Below are 17,390 nucleotides of genomic sequence, written 5' to 3' on the forward strand. Positions count from 1 at the left end.
TGAAATAAGAGCTGAAAAGCAGATTTGCAATCAAAGGATTGTCCTTTGCTCTTCCCACATAAAGTTCATTCCCACTTTTTTCTGCTTATTATGAATACACAATTGGCAACCTTCAAAGCCTTGCATTTTTTCTGAATGCCAGTCAGATAATACATGAAGAGCTCTTCTTCATATCAGAGATGGGACTGGAGGTGAAAACCAGATGTGGTTGGAATTGCCCTTGTGTAGCTGCAGAATGGCATTTCAGAGTCTGTTGGCCTCATTGGAACCTGGGAGCACATTTACAGTATCTTTAGGCAGCAGCTCTCTCGAGGAACAGTGATTCTCTGGTTTTGTGAAAGAACCTTTTTTATTGCTCGTAAAAATTTCTAGGATTTCATTACTGTGGTATAAAAATTGAGTAATTTTTCTTTAGGTCTGCAGGTATAAGGTGGAGCATAAAAACTCTAACAGGTGCAGGTTTGGGTAAATAATTCATTATAAACTGCAATTTGCAATTGCTAAATCATCAAACAAGCTATATAAAAATTTGGGAGTGGCAGGAAAATTATTGAGCCCTGAGGTGTCTATATATATTTATATATATTGCTTCAGCAGTGTTTTCTTGATTTTTTTCTCATAAAAATCAGTGGTTTTGAGAAAGCTTAAAATAATGTATGTCCTGAACTTATTATATGGACTCTTGGAAGGCAAATCAGTGCACATTTTGGCAGTTGAATTTTTAAATTCTAATGTCATGCTGTGTGTGATGGCTTTCAAGTTGTGCGGAGCTTATATTTACAGGTACAGGTAGGGCAGTAGATAGCTGTGCTAAGTTTTCATAAATGCTATAGCAATAATTAAAGCTGATCTGCTTTTTCATGCTAAACATTGTTCTGGGATTTCAGTATGCTGAGAAACATTAGCTTCATAAGCAGTCATGTGTTTCTAATTCGGCAATTTTAATTACAGGAAATTTAATGATAATGAATAGTAACAAAAAATAAAATAAAAATGAAAAAAAGACAAAAGAGAACTTAGTTTCCATCCCAAGAATAGAAGCCTTTTAGTAATAAACTAGTGGCTTTACATTGGAAAATTCATTTGTTTTACTTAGAGCATATATGCTAACTGTTAGCAGAAGTCTTTTATTTTATTTTTGCTTTCCTTTTTATTTTCTCTTTGGTTCCCTTTTTAAAGCTACAAATATCCATTTAATAATTGGGAAAACATGATGGTAAGGTGTGATCCTGATCAGGAAGGCAGCTGGTGCCTTAAGAGTTTGGTAATAGGATATCAGATTTTGTCGGTGCTGTAAAATCAGTAATAAACTTAGGCAAGATTTTGGCCCTGCTGAACTACAGTTTTGCCATTGATTTCAGTAGAGCTCAAATTTCATTGCTGGGGTGTGATAAGTAATAGCCTGAGTCAGAGATTGTGGCAAGCAGAGGAAAGCTGCCTCTTTGGCTTGTCTTGTCTAAAATGTTTGTGGTCCCTGTGTCTGTATCACAGCGGGATCCAACCTCTGCCACTTGTGCCTTTCCCAGCAGAGAATCTGATTATGGAACAGGCACAAAGGTGTGTAGCCTTCCGTTGGGTTGGTTTCCTTTTGTTTTCCTAAAGTGGTGGGAAAACTGTTTGAAGGAGTTGCTGAAGCTGTGTCCTCTCTGCTTTAATTTTCAAGAAATAAGACTTCAGTATCCCAGTTTTGTAGGACGTCAAAGAATGATATAACTAAGAAAGAAATCTTCAGCAATTCGCACCAAATTGAGCATAAGGATGATAAAGTGTAGGATCGTTGGCCTGGAAAACAGGCCAGTTAAAATACCAGATGATCCAATTAAAAATAGAAGACAAATTCGTGCTATTGTTGGGGAACTGTGGAGGTCATTTGGTCATGGTGATTTATTTGGCCAAGAGCAGCAGTAGCCCATATTAGACAAATTTCATTCAAAACTATCTTTGATGTAGAGCATAATCAATTAACTCTGGTGATCCTCATGTCAAATGTTATCGCTGATGAATTAGCTTTACCTAACCCCATTGGTAGATTTATTTATGGGCTGCATATCCTGGCAACATGCATAGATTTAGGGCATTAAGAAAAAAGTCAACTGCTAAGTAGCAGCTTATCTGGTAGGCACTTTTTGGAAATAGAATCATCAAATATAAAAAATACAAACTTCCAAAAGACTGCAAATTCCAAGTAGTCTCTGATAGTCACATTCTTAATTTTCTACACCTTCTTTAAAAACATCTATTAAATTAATTTTGAAATTGACTGCAACTTCCTTTTAAATTCAGTGAATTCTACTTCCAGTTTAAGAGATGTTTCTTCATAGATCTTCTTTTGGACTGTTCAGTAGCAACAAAGATATTAGAAACTTTAAATATGGTAAAATTTTGAAACCTATTTTGTAGTCCAGAGTGTTGTTTGAAGAACAAATGAAAACCTAAAGGGCTTGCTTTTCACACTTGAAACGCCTTAGGTTTTATAGAAATCTCAGTGCTTTCCTTTGAAACTTACCAAAAAAATCTGATATTTTTAAACCCCAAGGATCTAATCTGAATCTCACTCAGTCATTTCTGATTTCTCTGTGCATATTTATAAGCAAAAATCAGGAGACTAAGATAATAAGAATTTCTGTCATCTTTCTTTTTAAGTTAGAACATCTTGATTTGTTTCCTTATTTTGTTCTTGGTGTCATGCCCTCAACTGCCTGCTAAAAATTAACCAGAAAGATGGGAAGGCATGTTTGCAAGCTAATGAACTTTAGCCATTTTAGTTTCTGATGTTTAAATACAGCACATTATGTTCATGATATGTGTACAAAACTAATCTGATACAGTACAGAAGATGGAGCCAGGCTCTTCTCAGTGGTATTCAGTGAAAAGTTGATAAGCAATTATATTTAAAGGCAACTTGAAAAAAATCACAGCTTTTTACCTGGGGATGGTTAGCTTTGCAGCAGGATGTTGAGAGAGACTGTGGAGTGTCCATCCTTGGGGATATTTAAGATCTGATGGACACAGCCCTGAGCAGCCTGCTCTGACTGACCGTGCTCTGAGCTTAGCTGGCCCAGTCAATCTCCAGAAGTGCCTTCCTGCCTCAGTTTTCTGTCTGAATCTATAATATAGTCTTGGCTAATGTAATAACTTTAAAAAATGTAGGAGATTGTAAGCTAATCATCTTACAGAAACATAAGTCAACCAGATTCTGAAATTGCATTAGTTGTACTTTCATGATATAAAATATGTTGATAATATGTATTTTGGGTAGTATTCAAAACCAGCCTTAAAACAGAACTTGGTAGCTCTGTTCCTAAATTAAAAATCAAAATATTTTTGCTGTCATCATAAACAAGAAGATTCTGAAGAGTAAAACCATAGAAGTTGAAAAAGCAGAAAAGTCACAATGTTAATATTGTGTTTAAAACCATGTCCTAGAGGCAGACATTAACCAGCTGAAAAACACGTTAATTCGGATTTTTTTAAAATGCCGAATTGCACAAATCATTCATAAAATTTATGTATGTTTGCTTTCCACTTTCTTTTTTTTTTCATCCATTAAAAGTGTGTTTTCCCCTTGAAGCTGCCCCAGTCTTTTAGGAGCTGTGCTCTGTCCCTGATTCTGGAAACTTGGGTGTGCATTTATGTGGAGAGCTAAAGATTTCAGTGGGGTCCAAGTGCAATATGATGATGTTGTTAACAGATTTATTTTCATACTGGGATGGCACTCAGAGCCTGAGCCCAGAGCCCCTCACTCTGTCAGGCACACTCAGAACTGAGCAGAAGACTTTCCTGCCCAAGGAGTTTCTCCTCAAGCACACAGTCAGAGTGAACTCCCCAACAACTTCTGTGATGACATTGGTATGCTCCAACTTCCCCCAGCTTTCCAAGGGGCACTTTGAGGTATATCTTTCCTTGGATTAATTATAGTTTTTTTAGGGAAACTGTTCTTGAAGGTAAAAGGTACACAGAAGAGAGGAAAATAAACTAAGGAATGGAATTATGACCCATTTGGAGTGTCAGAATGAGCAGTTGGAAGAGTGTGTCTGATATCTGACACTTTGATAATGTATTTGCATGCCAAAAACTGTTTTAAGAATTATTAATTGTTATGTACTTGCAGTAGTTGATAATGCAAAAATTAATCAATTCTTTTTTTTTCTTTCTTTCTTTTTTCTTTCTGAATTCATAGGCACTATATGTCGATAGCTATGAGAGACACAGTTTCTAAAATGGTGCCCTTTTGCTGCATCATTAGCTAATGTCCTCATCAGCAAACAAAGAAAAAAAATCCCAAATTTATAAACAGTTCTTTTGCCTTTAAATTAGCGTTGCATATTTAGTATGTGTCTGTTTACTCTTTTTTTTTTATTATTTTTAACCATAGTTTAAAGCAATAAACCAAATCTTTGAATAGCATACATGGACATGTTTTAATATATTCATGAGTGATCAAAATACAGTACAGAAATCACATATGCTGCTCTGTTGCAACTTTCAAGGTTCAATCCATCATTTTGGAACCCAGGGGGCTGAGATTTGACATCCTGCCTAGAAACCATACTTCAGATTGGCTGGAACCATGCCATCTCATGTTCAGGTTAAAAGAGCAGCTGTAATTTGTCTGGGTAGCACTTTGACTATGCACAGCAAATTTTAAAACCCATTTTCAGGAATAAACTGGAAGATAAAATAGGTCCATTTACTTCATTTCCTGATTCATACAAGATTTTCATCATTTTGATACAATACCACTTGGAGTTTGATCTTCTAATGATGTAGATTTCTGTAACAATTTTTCTCAGATTAGCAGTTTTATTTAGCCTATATACACTATGTAGAAGATTTCTCTTTTGACATTTAGTGGAAGCATTTTTCTATTGTTCTTTGGAACTGAAAATATGAGAATAATTTCATAGTAGGAGTTAAGTTTATATGTGATTGCCACAATAAATAAACCCCAATTGTACTCTTTCTCAGTTGTAAATACCAGATGTGAAAATACTCTATCCTGTTCTCTATTTTCCCCTTTTATGCCTTAGTGTGGCTTGCTTGCAAGGGAGGAGCAAATGTAAGTATTCCCAGCAACACAGTGATATGTCTTTTATATATATATATATATATATATATATATATATATATGTATAATTTTTCTTTATGGCTTTGGTTTGTAAATATTTTATATTTCAATATTTAGTGTTTGTAAGTATGACTAGGTCTGAGCAGCAAGAAGGGAAGGGAAGGGAGTTTTCTGTGTCATTTAGGACCCCAGGAGAACCCATCCCAGGACTGAATTTCCTCAAGGGATTTGCCAATGAGCCCAGTTGTGGGCGGTTGGGTAAGAGGTGGCTCCTCTCACCTGTACATGGAGGCTGTGGGTTTTGTTTCAATTCTTTTTGGATGTTGCACAGTTTGAGTTGCAGCTCTTGATTTTGATAGAAGTCTGCAGAAGCTTTGTGTGCCCACAGACTGTAAGAAACAGCTTTAAATACCATTCTACTTCAGTAAACAAGTAATGGCTCAACCATTAAATAATTAGCCAATCACCTCTGAATCCTTGGTACATTTACTTCATCCTTCCTAAAAGTGTCAGATTGCTGGGTTTTCCTTTTCACAGAGCCATTTCTCTACCTGCATCTCTACTTGGACTCCTCTCTTTCAGCTCCACAGACCTCTCTCTTTTAGGGTATGTTTTCAAGCCTTGGAGTTTGCTAAAACAAAAGGAAAACCCCCTGTCACTCTTCCTATCCCCTGTGCCTCATCTCTGAGCCGAGGAGTCCCATGCACAGACACATCTCTGGGTGCTGCTCATGCATCACCATGGTAGCACCAGGGAAGTCTCTTTCCCTTACCCTTCCCTCAGTACCACGGGGCTTTTTGACACTGTTGCCAAGACGCTTGTCTCTGTTACTCCATTGTTGTAGCTCAGCCTACCCTACTGAAAATAAATTCTTGCAAGATGCCTGTTTCCTTTAGCCCTTTGAAAATGCCTCTGGATTAAGAATTTATGCAGCTACAGTGTACTTGTATTAGGCATGTAATTTCCTGGGGTAGCCAAGCCAGGGAAAACGAAACGTGTTTCTGTATATTCCATCTCCCCCTACCACAGTGAAGCAAGAGCAGGCTGTAGGGTAGCTTTGTGTGTCTTGGTGGCCACACAAGCACTCAGTATTCACTGGAGACTTGGAGGTACGACAGCTGCATATAAATATGCATAGTTGGAGGGATCCATGCTTGTGCCTCGTTCTAGGGATGATTGGCTGTGGTGCTGCCCCTGCAAATCAATGAGCGTTTCCCTCGTCTATCAGCTGCTCCCTTGCTTGGAAGCCGACAAAATGGTTAAAACACCAGCAGCCCACAGAGGGCTCCTGCATGAGGGAGACTTGTTTGCTACAGCACTCAAAACATTTCCCTGAATCTACAGTAGCTCTCAGTAGATGAATTTAGCACTCAGCAGATTAATTTAGCTCACAGTGCTGAATTTAGAAAGAAAAGCTAATATAGATGAATACATTCTGTTCAGCCAGCATATTTTGTTTTGCAACAATACACATGTCTGATTTGAACTGCAATCTGGTTGGAAAGCATTTTGCGAATGGTGCATTGGTCATAAAAATGAGTCATGCTTGCTCATTTTTTAAAAAGCTCTCATCTACTGCAGATTGAGGAAAAAGGTATTGAGCAATTCACTGGAGAAAGTATTGGAATTTCAGCCATCTCTGATGAGTTCTGGGCAGTTTTTAAGGTAGACTTTCATATTGTGCTGCAAAAAAAGTAGCAGCTTTCCCTTTGTTACCTGCATATCTCAGTATGTGATGTGCACCACCCTGCTCATTGTGGCTTGGCTCATCTGCCTTGTGGGCAGCGTTTCCTTGGAAGGATCTACAGCCTGGAAGCTGAAGGTATATCCAAGGGCTGTTGGGAAAAGCTCAAGATACAAAATCCATTGTTTCATTTTAACCTTTAACTTTCTTCCTTAACCTGGAACATGTCACAAGGAAAGTAGGACTAGATTGCTTATGGGTGGTAACAAGGTGGCTACTTGCTTACGATAATTGTCATGTTTACTATTTCAGGAACTAGGAAATTTAGTAGAAAAGATAAAGATATAAACTAAAAATATATTAAAAAACAGGAGCTGATGAGATCTTTTGAACAACTTTATTTGAACATAAAATGGTCAAGGAAATGAAAAGAAAAATGCTGTGATATGACAAGCTGGCTTTCAAAAATATTATCCTAAGTAAATGAGTATCTTATACGAAAAACTATCTCCCAACACAGTTTCCAGAGCTTTTCTTGACAAAGTATTTCCACTACCATCAGCAGAAGGATGATTATAAAACATTTTTTCAGTCTCTCAACATTTTTAAACGGAAAAAAACCCACATTAAAGAATGGCTTGAAGAGCAAATAACTCAATTGAGTTGATGCTGTACAGTGCATATCTAATTTACTTGGGAGGTTCTCTGTTGTTACCTTGATGACTGCTTTATAGTAGTGATTCCCAATCCTATTTAATCAAAGAAATACCGAACCTTTTGGAGAACACATACCAAAGATCTTCCTCTTAAGGATAGTGCAGTGGTTTTCTTTTACCAATAGATAAAAATTAAGCAAAACTTTGGAAGCTCTTTGCCCACTTGTTCATGTACTGCCTTGCATGTGCAGAGATATGCGTATGTTTCCCTCTCTGTTTTTAAATCCTACAGTATTTTTGGAGTTTATCTTGTGATATCTTACAGGCTCCCAGCAGCTTTTAGTCAGTATGTTGAGTGCTGCAAGGAAGACCACAGAAGGCTGGAGGCCTGGTTCCTGTGTTTGCCAGGAGCCTTGCCCACCAAACCACAAGGCACTCTGTGCTCAGTTGCTCTTCCTTCTAGATGTAAACTCTGCTTTCAGTAAGAGACTGCAAAGTGGAAATCTCTCAGGCATCATGTGGGATTTTACCAGTTCTCCTGTGAGAAGGATGAGGCAAAGTGGTGCATCAGCAGGACATGCAGGTAGGGAGCAGTGACTCACCATGCCTTCTGCCTCCTCTTTTCCAGGAGTGGGAATGTGTTAGGAGTAAATCCTCCTCCTGGAAGAGGAGTGAACAGCCACTATGCCACAAGGGCCACACTGGGAGCTGCAGGAAGGGGCTGGAGAGGGATTAGCACCACACTGTCCTGGCAACCCTTTGGCCCTGGCTTTGCCTCTGCAGCTCCCAACTCCAGTGAACAAAGGATGAAGATGCAGAAGACAGGAATTTTTCTAAGGGGTGAGCAGCAATGTTTGTGACACAGGAAGCAAGGAGAGGCTTCTGCTGACTGAGCTCCAGCTTTTTCTTGGTGCTAGTTTAAAGTCACACAATCTTCCCTTGTCATTGACTCTTTTAAGGTGGTTTTGTAGATAAATAGGAATCATGGAAAGCTAATTTTAAGTCACAAAGATGCAACTGTACTTCTACAAGGACTTTGTGAGTGCTGCAAGGCTGAGTACCCTAGACCACTAGCCTGTGCAAATCTATTGGAGGGGGATTAGTAGTTAGCTTTACTTTCAGTAGTTTGGGATTTTTGCAAATAGACCAAACTTCAGTGTATTTGCCATGGGACAACACCAGAGCATCCTGCTGCTGCAAATCCTTGCCTTCCAAAACCCCCTGCATTCATCTCCTCCTTTCAAGGTTTTTTGTGTTCTTGGCAACAGATGCAGAGGAAATGAAAAGCTTTGCTTCCAGACTATCTTTAAACATGGAGATCAGTTTCTGAAAATCCAGTTCTAAAATCTTCAGTTTTTATTGTTTTCTGTGCTTTCCTGCCAAGATCTCCTTGCTGTGGCAAAATACTGCCATCTGTAAGATATATTAAACTAGATACATTTTAGTGTGTTGGTACTTGAGAATACCATTCTTATGGCCTTGTTATGGTTAAGATTGTGCCAGACTTCAGGGCACACAGAGCCTCATTTTAAATGTTTAGTTGGTTGGGTTTTTTTCCTCTTTTGGTTCAGTGTGATCCAACCTAAAAGTTGCAGCTTGGGACACATCCATAAATTGGGCTAATTTATACATAAATGTTACACATAAATGGACATAGTGGCTCTGATGTGTACATGGAAGCAAGGGATAACATATATTGGTAGAACTGACTTGTCCATACATTTTAAAAGTACAAAGTGTCCCAAGTAGTGAAGCAGTGAAGCAGTGGTGCTTCTATAGATTATCATAAAAAATATTTGCTGCTGTAGTATTTATAGAAGCTAATGGATCTCAAAGCTTCCTCTTGATCATTGCAGAAGTATTTATATTTTTATACAAAAACTGTTTCATGATCATATTAAATAAGTTAGGAACACAGTTATTTCTTCCCTGGAGCACGACTGGCCATTTCTTCCTATTCCTGTGATATAATTTTAAGCTGCTATTTTCAACATTCTTGATATTGCTTAGTAGGTTATCAGTGATAAAGTGAACTAGATAAGACATGTTTCAGCTGTGCACAAACCATGCTTTTATTATGGGAACAAGACCAAACAACCAATATAGATGCAGTCGAAGTTGTTTAAAAGGACTCCTCATTGTCATTATTTTCATCTTACCTTGAGAAACTTAGAGATTAAATAATAGACTAAGGTTGACTACCTCGATACATGGGATGTGGAAAGTATTTAGTATCAGAGAAGCAGATACCCTGTTTAATAAAGTTGCTGCTCTTTGGAAAGAATATTTGGTTTGTTTTGAAGTTCATATAAGCTTGGATATAGAGGTTTTACAGTTTTAGTCCTAGGAAACAGAAATTTTGTTTAATGAGGTATAAAAACATTTTATCTCCTGAAGTGTTATTGGTTCACTGGAAATAATTTTTTAATTACTTTGTCTGCATTAGGCACATGATTTACAAGCAGTGTTTGCCTTCATCACATTTTCCTCTTCATTCTCCTGTCTCTTCCCCTCACTTCAGCAGACTTACCTGTCTGATAGAGATTATAATTTGCAATAACTATATCTGAAGAGTAGTACTGGCAAAGTCATAGCAGTTACCTCTGGCTGCTATCTCTGTGTAGGCAGTATTTCTTCATGATATAGTGGAGCTATCTCATTTAAACAGACTCAGGTGCAGGGAGAAAATCCCAGTGTTTGGTAAATAAAGTGGGTATCACTGTCCTGAATACAGCAATGTTTAGAATTTTTATTTTTTGCTCCATATTTGATGAAAGCTTTGACAAAGGGTGTTGAGCAGTATGGTGTGGTGAGATGTATTTTCCCAAGGAATTGAGAAGAAATAAGATGATACTGAAAACAGCATGAATTTTACAGTTGCTTTGGAATTCTGTACACAAACCACACATAGCATGTTTCTTTCTTCTCTCCTTTATTCTGGGGTGGTTTTAGTTTTGTTTTTCTTTAACTGCATATGTTTATAACTATAAGAACATCAATTTTTGTATCAAAGACTAAAAAATGCTGCAAACAGCAAAATGCCACTGGCTAATCAGTTTCTGTCTAAAGATGTATAGGGGGAGGAAAAGACACTCCATTCTTTGCTTTCAAACCAGCCAAGATAGCTCATCTATGCACTGAACATTTCAGGAGCAACAGGAGAAAATCTACGTACGTAAGATTTGCTGAACCCTTATCGCTCAGGAAGTGGCAGGAATGGTCTTTAGATTGGCATTCTAGTCTGGGTTATCAGAGACTTAGTCTTGGTTCCTGAGTTATCACAGATATCCCGATGTTAAGTAGCATAAGTAATTTTCCTATGCCTCAATTCCCCATCAGGTAAAAATAGGGATCTCTTAAAGGGCTGTTGTGGGCCTAAATACCTAAAGCTTGTTAAGTGCTTGGCTTATTCAGTAAGGAAGCTTGTCTAAGTACCTCAAAGCACAGTTTAGGCTGGAATGTGTTTATATGGTATCCATGCACCAGGGATTCATTAATATCTTGGAAGACAGAGGCCCAATGAACGTTAGTGGATGGAAATACCAGCAATGCACTGAACTGCTCTTGTGTAAGAACCAAGAGACACTTCTTGGTGGAAGGCAGTTCTTTGAGCTGTGGCTGGACATGACTAAAGTAGAAAAATATTGAATCGCTTGGTCCAAGGACATGCCAGGAAATGAGAGAAGGCTCTTATGAAATTCTGCATTGAGAGAGGAGGAAGTGGAGGAGAAACACAAGCAAGTACTTTATAAGAGGGAATATTTCTAGAATAGTCAGACATACAAGAACAAAAAAATGGAAGAGAATCAGGCAACGGGACATAACCACAGAAGGATTTTTCTTCTGGTAGACAATATAGCTCAAGACATAACTGGGAAGTTGGAAAAGGAAAGGGAGAATATGTTGGGGAAGAGGGACAGAGTAACAATAGCAGCTACTGAAATACTGATGTCAATTTATTGTATTTAACTAGTGAAACACTAATATTGAGGATGAAGTTGTGCAGAGGAGGACACCACAGAAGGATCAGAAATCAGAAGATTTATAGTTTGCAGCAAGAAAACCATTTTGTGTGAGAAGATTTTTGTATTAGAATAATCAGAAGAAGCATAATTATTTAAATACTTCTCTCCAGCTGAAAAACCTCTGTAGGGAATCTGTCTGTCTTAGCAGAGGAAGAAGGGTGCTCTAGAGATAACAGAGCTCTTTCAAGGTTAAAGGCAGAGGTCACAGTGGTGCTGTAAATTCCACCAGCTCCAGTTGTCTGCGCGGGGCCCCAGGAGGAGACCTCGGGCTGGCTGTGAGAGGGAGCCAGGCTGCCCATGGGCAACGGAGCCACGGCTTGTTCCTCCGTCAGGATAGTGCAAAGTGCATCGTAAGTAAGTGCTTGGCCATGGAGGCAACAGGTTCCTAATGCAAAAATAGTTATGAGTGGGGGATGTGGCTTGTGTGGAAAAATACTAAGAGATGAGGCAGTCAACACAAGGGAAAGCAGCTGGAATACTGAAGCTGTACCGGGAAAGATGAGCTGGAATTTTTCTAAGAACAGATATCAAAATTTTAAGGTAGAGAATAATCTTTAGGATAAAGTATAAGTACAGAGAGTATCTGACTGGATTTGGAAGGTGAAATTTTTGAGAATTATCTTTGAGAATGGCAGGAATTAGATGACTTTTTCCTTGTTTTGTGCTTTTCTTTGCTTTGCTAAGACCATTCAGTTTCATAGGAAAAAAACAGAAGTACAGAGTGACATGTCATCCCAGCTCACCTCCTGTGTAACACTATATTCAGATAGATTTGCTAGATGAGGTATTTGTTTGGTTTTGTTTGAGGGGGTGAGCAGCAAACAGAATATAAATTTCTCCTGTTTAGTCACACTAGTGAAAAAATGAGCAATTTGGCATTTAGCTGTCAGGTCTATGTACTGTTCCTGTACAAACCTTGTTTAAGAAGGATTTAAGGAAATACAAATGAAGTACTGAAAGCATAAAACATCTGGAACATTTTAAAGATGCACTGAAACATAATGTGATTATTTTCTATTGAGCTAATTATACCTGTTATGAATTTTAAAAAATTCTACTTTGCAGCCATTGTTTTGTAACTTGTGGCTTTTCTGTTCTTTGAAAGTCAGCTTTCCATTCATGTGGTATATTGAAAAATGTTACAAGACAAATTACAAAGCTCAACTGAATCAATGCCAAAAATCTTAAACAAGTCACTCTACTAGATAAATAACTAATATACTGCTTACTCTTCTGTGGGTTTTTTTTGATTTTTTTTAATCAAAAAGAAATGTTAATGTAATAAGCCAGGGCTGAGCAGGATATGCCTTTTTTTTTTTTTTTTTTTTGGAGTATGGTTTAATGGAGTTGCTCTGCACCTGTAGTGAGTATTTAAGATCAGTTTGTGAGCTACTCTTCCTGTGTAGCATTTTGTATTCAGCAGTCTGGAACAGGATAGTTTTGCCCCTGCTAGCATTTGGATGAGGGGTTTCTTCTCCATGGGACAGCACTTTGGACCTGGAGAAGTTGCAGGGAACAAGAGGAAAGCAGAAATCTGCTGTTTGCCTACTGAAGGGAGATGAAGAGGGTGATTTCCAGGGGGTTTCCTGGCTGTAGATCTGCTCTGGGTGCTCCACAAAGTAGCTGCCACAGGGAGCGAGCTGCAGGGGATGTTAACTAAGTGGGAGGTGTGGATATGCCTTCCAATCCTCCTCCAAATGCAGTGAGGGTTTTACTTCTCCCTTTTTCTGCTAAAATGGGTTTACAGTGCAATTCAACCCCTAGCAAATATTATAAAATCAATACTGGTTTAAATATTTTAGGAGTAAAAAAGACTTAAAAGATTTTGTCCTTTCTTTTTGCAGCAGTGACTGAAACTACTACTAACAAAATGAAAATAGTTATATAAGTTTTGTGTTGATAAATTGGTCATTGGTCAAGAAAGAAAGAAAGAAAGAAAAAGAAAGAAAGAAAGAGTTTGGTTCCTCTCATACCTTAGTATTTGCTTGAAATATAAAAAATACCATGAACACCATTTTTTTGCCTACAAAATTATCCAGTCCAAGTTTAGTCCAGGTCCATTAGTATCTGAGGTACTGGTGGGTGACTTCTTAATGGGTTTTTTTGTTTGGTTTTTTTTTAATTAAATATGACTTCCCAGTCTTTTCAGATTGACCCTGTTCAGCTGGAAACATGCATTAAAAAGGGGTATCTTTTAAAACATTGAAATTCAACAATTGTCAGCATTTTTTATGAAATTTAGAGGATTTTTGAAGCTATTTTTGCATGCATTTATTACAGTCTCCAGTATTATTAGCCTTTTCCTCCTGAAATGTGTAAGTTTGTTGAGTAGAGTTACCAGTGTCCTAGGAGCACGGGGGGCACCCTGGAAACATTTGTTAGGTTCAACTGGTTGTATTCTAGGGAAGTGCTAGGGATAAAAACTGGGAAAAGAAACTTCATGACCCCAAGAGTGATGTATCATGGTATATCTGAATTCACCTTGAGAACAAGAACCCGATTCCAAGCTGGAAAGCTGTGGGTAGCTGACACAGAGGTTAAAACAGAGACATGATGAAAGGCAGGAATTTGCAGCTCTCAAAGTTCACTGGACATATTTGTTATTGTGTTTGTAACCAGCCAAGTGTGTTGCTGCTGTAAGGTGTATGAAGCCCATTGCAGTATTAAAAAAAAAAAAAAAAAAAAAAAAAAAAAAAAAAAAAAAAAAAAAAAAAAAAAAAAAAAAAGGCCATAAACACACTGTGCAATGAAATCTGTGCTGTCCTGAAATGCCTTGATGCTACCACAAAGGTATTCAACTGTGATGTTTCCTGTTTTCCCAACTTTTTTAAGCAGGCATCTAAACTGATAAATTTCTTTTCTCCATGATTAGGTGGGCGATGTACAAAGCCATTTATATAGGAAGATTTGAGTCCATAATAATAAAATAAGGTTGATTTTAATACTTCAAAAAGTCCTTACTTTAATTGTCTAGTGTGAGTTTCTGTGGGCTCTCTGTTCTTATTTCTTTTCCCTTTTTCACATAAATGGGTGTGGAATGGGATGAAAAAAGTTCAGGCATTATTATGTGCATTCCAAGATTGTTTGTGCCGAGCTGATTTTAATGTCTACAGGTCTAGGGTCAGAAAAGCCAGTTTAATTATGTACAAATATCCAAGAGCTAGAGACAAGAACTCCAGCTACTGATAAAAGTAACCCCAGCACTGATGAGTGTTGCAAAATAAAGATCCCCAGAAACTCAGTTAATGGCATCTTTGTTCCTAACCCGTGACTTTGTAGAAGCCCTGATACTTCAGGTTTAAAAATTAACAATGTGAACCTGAAGTGAAAATAATACTTTAAAGTGGGGATGAAACAAACTCTTCCCTTTTCATCTTCCCCAATGATTTACAGGCAAACACCACCCCAGGCAACTTCCGAACTTCCATAATTGCTTTGAATTCCTTGTTAATTGGGCTTTTCTCTTGCTTTTGAGTTCTTTCTTGAGTAATGCCTGCTTTATAATGACTTGTGTACAGACAATAAATGTAGAGATTTAATAGGATGAAGGCTGTGGCTCCATATAAAGATATTTAGCCCTCAACTTCCATTGAAATAAATACCTTTCCAATTCTCATTATGACTTAAAATTAATATGCATAAAATAGGATTATTATTAAATGTTTGAAGGCTAAAAAGAGAATAAAAATACTGTTCTCCTCTAAAGGGATTGTGAAAATTGTATCTTTAGAACTGCATGGTAATTGTTCCTGTAACTTGATGCTTTTTACATCATATGTGCTCAATTCGAAAATAAGAATTTGGTGACTGTGTTTGGAAACTAGAAGGGAAACTTGCTTCATTTCTTGCTTGGACATCATCACAAGTTAAAAACCCTGTCTTTCATCAGACTCTTTATGATGCCTGTTCCTCCAGAGCAAGTGGGGATAACAGTTCCTTTGTGATTCACTAGAAGGTAAAGAACTGAAACTATTTTCTCTAAGCAAAGCAGAGATAAGTTGACTAAGGAGGAGTGGGCAGTATCTTTTGCTCTTAAAGAGATTGTGATGCAATTAATGAAGGAAGTGGAGCTGCTGCTTTTATTCCCAGAGCAGAGTCGTAGGTTTGGGGAATTTGGCTGGCTCAGGAGTGCTGGCAGCCAATGTCAGCATCAGCAGGGATGGGTGGCCATCACAGTTCTTAGACCTGGCCAAATCTGCAAATTGCATCCCGTCTCTCATGAGCGCATTTACTCTTGCGAGTTTTCATGCACATCACGTTGTTGCTGAAAGGAACAGCAAAAGTAGCCAGAAGTCTAACAAGGAAAGAGAGCTTGCTCTCTAATGCTAAACAAATGCAATGATCAGGGGCATCCGTGCTTGGCATTGGAGTCTAACATTGAGGTTGGTGAGACATAACTGGTGACCTAACAACACTGTCAGGAAAAAAGGGAGATGAACAGTCAGTGGCAAAGGCTGTTGTCTTTTAGTGCACATAGTGATAGTCCTTCTCATGCAAATGTGGCTTTCTTAAACAGAACAGATTCTGGTTATGCTTTCTGTTAGTTTTAGATTTGGGTTTTTTTGTTTGTTTGGTTGGTTTTTTGTTTGTTTTTTTTTGTTTTGTTTTGTTTGTTTTTTTTTTTTTCATAGTAGTTCTAATTCCCATGTAGGACCTCAGAATAAAGGATTATTAAGCAAATCTTGCAAAAGCACACTCACCAGCTTATTTTATCCTTTATCTCATCATCAGTAATTTTTTCCCTGTTCTTGCTTTTGCTCAAAGTCTCTTGCTGTTAAACTGTTTCCCTGCTATTAGATCTGAGTGGAGAAACTGTTTTATCTACAGTTACATGCACAGTCCAGTGGTGCAAACCCAATAACAGGACTGTGGTTAGGACTCACACAGTAAGTCTTTCTGAAATGAGATAGATGTTCTCAAAAGTCACAAACAGGCAGATGGCTGAGGAAATTGTGAGGACATGACCCTTTCAGTTCAAAGTTATCTGACCTAAATCATAGATTCTGAATTAAGATAAACTATCCTGACTGCAACAGAAAGATGCTAATGTAACAAGAGAATTCTTTATTTTAAACAATATATAGTCTAGGCTTTGCTGAATACTTGGGGTGATTTGGCAGGGTTTGCATGTTATCTGTACCTTTTCTTGTTGCTGTTTGTTGGTCTATTCCAAAATTCTCAGCATCATGGTCAGAAGTTTCCCTTTTAGTGAAAGATGCAAGGCATGTTGGCCAACAGACATGCATGGAATGATGTTCCATGTGGCAGAAACTGCTGTCTCAGATGGCTGGTAGAGAGGTGAAAGAACTGTCTTTCTGTCTCACCATAATCCTTTTCAAGAGTCTTTTGTTGACATTGTTTTTACACTTCCAATTATAAAACTCAGAATCCAGGATTGAAACTGTTTTTTATTTTGGGGTCAGTAAAGGCCTGGTGAAACACTCCCAAAAACCCCTTCTGTCACAAGAGTATAAAGAAAGGATGGAATGTGCTCTCAGTTATTCCCTGACCTTGAGGAGGATCATCTTCATCTTCCAGCACTGGAGCTGGTGGTAGTGGTTGGCAGATATCATTCTTCCTAACAGAATTTCTGAAGATTATATCTAATCCAAACACACTTCTTAGATATTCACTTATCAAGAAAATTATTTGCAATGTGCTCGGTGTTTGTTTGCTACTGAAACCTTTGAGCAGGGCCTTGAATATATAAAATCTGGTATAATTCTGAGTCCTCTGCAAAAAGTGAGTACATGTGACCCAAACTGAGTATTCAATTTTCAGTCTGATTTCTTGGCATCAAGGAACTCATCTGGGACAATGTTATTCCTGCGAAGAAATTTGCTGATCTTGAGTTGTGCAGTGTTTGCAACACAGTTAAAGCATTCATGATTAGAATATATGGACCATAGCAAAATTATCACCGTTTTTTCTATGAGGATTTGAATACTACTTATTTA

At 37.9% G+C, this 17,390-nt stretch overlaps 1 protein-coding gene across 35 annotated transcripts in view; it reads left to right on the forward strand.

Moving 5' to 3' along the window:
• The window catches only part of LOC137468721 (uncharacterized), a 296,780-nt gene that overhangs the window by 215,018 nt on the left and 64,372 nt on the right, over nt 1-17,390 (forward strand). For 2 of the 35 annotated variants that reach the window (XM_068180669.1, XM_068180665.1), the window contains one exon: nt 4,491-4,687. The exons of 31 other annotated variants lie outside the window; for them this stretch is intronic. In XM_068180669.1, coding sequence (XP_068036770.1) covers nt 4,491-4,531 — 41 coding nt within the window. In that variant the 3' untranslated portion in view covers nt 4,532-4,687. Of the gene's footprint in view, nt 1-4,490; nt 4,688-11,490; nt 11,788-11,907; nt 11,974-17,390 lie in introns of those variants that run through there. 2 more of the 35 variants (XR_010996158.1, XR_010996160.1) reach the window with 2 other exon arrangements.

This window comes from Anomalospiza imberbis, chromosome 2 (genome assembly GCF_031753505.1).
Source record: "Anomalospiza imberbis isolate Cuckoo-Finch-1a 21T00152 chromosome 2, ASM3175350v1, whole genome shotgun sequence".
NCBI classification, from domain to species: Eukaryota; Metazoa; Chordata; class Aves; order Passeriformes; family Viduidae; genus Anomalospiza; species Anomalospiza imberbis.